Genomic DNA, 4,640 nt, shown 5'->3' on the forward strand with positions numbered 1-4,640 from the left:
GGGAACCCTCACGGATTCCATGGGGGGAGGAATCTCTGAGGACTCCAAGAAGGGTCCTATGCCACTGTCGCAGGTAAAATCTGTTGTAACTGAGCTAATCGGCACCACATAGTCACCGGCTATATACAAATCGTTGTAGTTTTTGCAAATGCTTTTGCAGGAAGGTGGAACCAGGTAGGTGTCTTTTCTTGTCAGCCCCTCACAGACATGTGCAGCTGTAGACGTCTGCCCCACGGGTGCGGGGTGCTGTGTAGGCTGTAGGAGATTATCCTTCTGCCTTCTGCTGTGCTTGCTACCTCTAGAGCAGACTGAGGAAATGTGCTTGCCAGCAGATCTGCGTCTCTGAAGAAGGCTTTTTCCTTGTGCTTCATCCGTGGAAGCACAATTCATGGACCTCATTTCGTACACCACTTCCTCAGCCGAACTCCTGCTGTAGAGCTCAGGGTTCAGGTCTTCACAAAGGTAGGCGATTCTGTAAAGGTAACCTTCTGACAGCATCCTTCACCAAAGGAAAGGAACCAACAGCAGACAGAAAAATGACAAGAAGAAACCATTAGTTCATTACAAACTCATTGAGTGAAGATTACACTAGAAAGTCTGTCATTAGCTGTGGAGAAATGTTTCCAATTTGAACATGAACAAGAGTGTCTTTGTCTTTATAGAGGACTTGAATCAATGAGTGAAGTGATCAGCTAGTCTCCCTGATGTGCTGTTAACTCAATCACATCAAAGTAAATTCTGTATAATATAACGTATGGTATGTCCAATACATCCAACGACAAGTGAGTTGGGAAGAGAGGAACAAGAAGTGGTTTGTTGTGGTAACAGTTGCTGTAATAGTTTACACTTACATAGGTACAAAAATGTACAAATAAGGGCAAAAATGCCCTTGACTTTGGTAAGAAGCCAAGGGGTTTCCCCCTTTTTCTCAGATGCTTGAAGCAACTTTTGTTGTATGTGTTTTGTCAGCTGCCTCTTAACTATGTTAATTTGAGATTCATATTGAGAGTATGACCCCTTCTGTTCAAGCCTACTCAATGACTGTAGGTGTGGTTCCTTTTTCCTTAAAAAAAACTCAGATTGTTAAATTAGCACTTTGCACTTCTGCATGCCAAGCAGAAATTAATTGTCTCTAACTTTTAAACATGAAAATGTCCGTGGCAAAAGCAAGGTTTTTGGAGGCATGATTTATCTGGCCTGTTTTAGACACCTAAATCGAAATGAGATGAATTGTGTCCTAGATTTGCTTATTACTTTCCAGTTACTATAAAAGGATCTTAAACTGACTACCGTAGATGTAGAAATCTGCAGTGTACTTTCGAAGAGATATATTTCAGTGCAATGCATAGGAAAGTGCAAATTTCAGAAGTACTCTGGCTCCTTCACTGTTGAACTACTTGTGAATACTGCCAGCTCTGAAATCAGTTTCCATTGCCCTTCTACAAAGGCAAGATCAGGTTCCATTAGTCAGTAACTCTCTCCAGTCTCTGAGTGGGCAGCTCAGTCTCAAAAGCTGCATAGACATGTTAGTAATGAAAGACTGGACTCGCTAGAAAGGACACACATGCATCTGCACATCAATAAATGTTCTACCCAAGCTTCAGCAGCTCCACTACCACATAATTGTTCTTAAATCCACCTCTCTGTCTTTTTCTTAACAGATGTCAAGGAGACGATCAATGGGAAAGATGTAAAGAAATTGTGTGGTCCAGCAAAGAGAAAGTAAATCTTAAGTAAAAATAAATTAAAATAAAAATTGGGGTTTTTTTTCTGTAGTGCAAAATATCATGTGTGATATTTTGATAGAGGAAAAAATAACTTGCCTTTGTTTTAATAGCCAGTATTTTTCCTCATTTGCTATTTAATCCAATTATATAATTTTAATCCTTAACAGATACTGTCTCTGCAGATCTGAACATATGTCCCAGTTATTTGACAGTTTGCCTGTCTATTTCAAAACACCTGCTGTGACAGAGCACCAAAATGGGAACATCTTCCCACAAACTGTGAATGGGGAAGTGGCATCTCACTGGCACATGCTGCACTACCCCATGCTGCTGGCGACTGCTCGACTTATCTTTTCCAAGAATTAAAGGACTCTCATTTCCTAGTAAAGTATTTTGTGTGCTACAGTTGTTAGTGCAAAATGCTGCACTAATAATAAATGTTGGCTAAATCCTGTGTAAGTATGGATATAGATTTTACACAGATGTTAGGAAGGAGACAGTGTGAGAAAAAACTTTCCTCAGGGTGGGGGGGAAATCACTTCCACACCATGAAGGAGGTTGGAGGGAAAATAAACTTCCTTCAGAAGGAAATATTCATGGAAATTACATGTGTCCGAGCACTTGCTTTGGTGACCATGGATCCTCTTGTGCTGCTGCCAGTTGTGTGAGATTTCCCACAGGCAGGTAACATTTAAAAAAAATATATCTATACAAGAAGGGAAAAAATCATGTTTGGAGCTTGGCATTCCTTGAAGTATGCTGCTGCTGTCTTGCTTTAGGTTTTAGCTGTGATTAAGGTGCCACCACAAAAATCTTAGCTAAATGCTAGAGCTGCTCAGGTTATCAACTCATCTCCCTCTCTCTTCTGCTTCTGTTCTCCCTTTTTGCAGTGCAAAGTTCCCTTCCCCCATGGCCCAGACAGCTTTACTGCAAAGTCACTACTAACTTGGCCAGCATGAATCTGGAATTGTTATATGCTTATTCCTACATTTATTTTTAATGCAGTGTGTTGGTTTTGGCTGGGATAGAGTTAATTTTCTTCATAGTAGCTGTTATGGGGCTATGTTTTGGGTTTGTGCTGGAAACAGTGTTGGTAACACAGGGACGTTTTAGCTATTGCTGAGCAGTGCTTACACAGAGCCAAGGGCTTTTCTGCTTCTCACCCCACCCCACCAGCGAGCAGGCTCAGGGTGCACAAGAAGCTGGGAGGGGACGCAGCTGGAACAGCTGACCCCAACTGACCAAAGGGATATTCCATACCATAGGACATCATGCTCAGCATATAAAGCTGGGGGAAGAAGGAGGAAGGGGGGGACATTCAGGGTGATGGTGTTTGTCTTCCCAAGTAACCATTATGTGTGACGGAGCCCTGCTTTCCTGGAGATGCCTGAGCACCTGCCTGCCAATAGGAAGAGGTGAATGGATTCCTTGTTTTAGCTTGTTTGCGTGCGCGGCTTTTGCTTTACCTAGTAAACTGTCTTTATCTCAACCCACAAGTTTTCTCATTTTACTCTTCCAATTCTCCCCCCATCCCAGTGGGAGGGAGTGAGCGAGTGGCTGGGTGGGGGTGACTGCCAGTTTGGGTTAAACCACAACACGGGGATTCTGAGAAATGAGTGGAAATATAACATATGGCCTGTTCATTGCTCAGCCAACAGACGCAAAGCCAGTTGTGTTCAGGTAGCATGTGACACTTCTGTCTTTCCTACTGCCCAGATGTATGTTGTTTCTATCATAAGGTGATACACTAGGGAAACGAAACCGTTGGTTTCATTTCTTTGCACTGCATTCTGCAATACTTATTTTAAGAGTTTTAGAGCATGCTGTCTGAGACAGGAGTGGAAAGAGAAGAACTGGCAAATTCAAAAAGATTAGGCTCCCATCGTACTCAGGAGTTGTGTGTTTTGCTGAAAGAGTTACAAGCCTACCCTCCAAAACTGGCAAGGGCTGTCACACTAATCTGACTATTCTCAGCTCTGCAAGGAAATCTGATTGAAGTTTTGATCAGCAGTGTTGAGAGCCTGAATGCAAAAAAGAGGTGCATATATCTGTGGTCCTAGTACTCAGCATAATATTCATCCCTGTCCAGTTGTTATTGCATCATTACCAGTGGCTGGTCATGCAATTGGATCACCTTTAATTCTTGCATTTTACATCTGATAAGGGTGACAGTTTTCGTTAAATTCTTCTTTCTCATGCCTCATCTCTTAATCCCCCTTCCATGCCATAGACACACGTATACACCAGGATTCCAAATGCACAGGGATTGTATCTAATGTCTTTCAGTATTTTGGGGTTCATACTCCTTAAATTCAGATTTCACTTCCCTCTTCCTGAAAATAACTGCATGACTTTTGTTGCCCAAGGAAAAGCAGCCCCTTTTACAATTCTGATCTGATGCATTTTGAATGTGAGGTGAACAAAGAGATTTTTCCTTGTCTGGCTACTGTCCTGGCAATGGGAACTGACTACCTTGTACCTATACCCAGTGGAGAGAGAGGGAGAAGATTGTCTGGTTTACACTGTCTTTTCTATCTGACATAATCTTTATTACTGTCAGACGATCTTAAAAACTCCTATGTCTTGCCTGGGGATTTTGTTCAGTTCTTCAGCAGACGAAAAGCCTGAAGGCAGGATGAATGTTTAAAGCCACGTGGAGAATCCAGTGGCATTGCCAGTATTTTCTGAGTGGCAGCAAATTTGCTGAGTTATAATGTGTGGAGATGGTGGCAACATTTGCATAAAGACCTCAGATTAGAGTCTGGGAGCAGGCAAACAGAATGGGAGTCCTTGGCTCAGGATAAGCAAAATGTTTGAGGAAAGCCTGAGAAGTGTACACAAAGAAATATGATAAATTCTGTCCTACATAAAAACCTGAGCAAGATGAAAAGTTGCTATGGAGAATGGAAAGAG

General features: G+C 42.2%; 1 protein-coding gene across 1 annotated transcript in view; it reads right to left on the reverse strand.

The window, feature by feature from the left end:
- Positions 1-498, reverse strand: part of LOC104463694 (uncharacterized protein CXorf21-like) — an 872-nt gene extending 374 nt beyond the window's left edge. The window contains 1 exon segment of the mRNA XM_010076121.1: positions 3-498. Coding sequence (XP_010074423.1) covers positions 3-498 — 496 coding nt within the window.
- Between the last annotated feature and the right edge of the window lie 4,142 nt (positions 499-4,640).

Source organism: Pterocles gutturalis, unplaced genomic scaffold (genome assembly GCF_000699245.1).
Source record: "Pterocles gutturalis isolate BGI_N339 unplaced genomic scaffold, ASM69924v1 scaffold11788, whole genome shotgun sequence".
Classification (NCBI taxonomy): Eukaryota; Metazoa; Chordata; class Aves; order Pterocliformes; family Pteroclidae; genus Pterocles; species Pterocles gutturalis.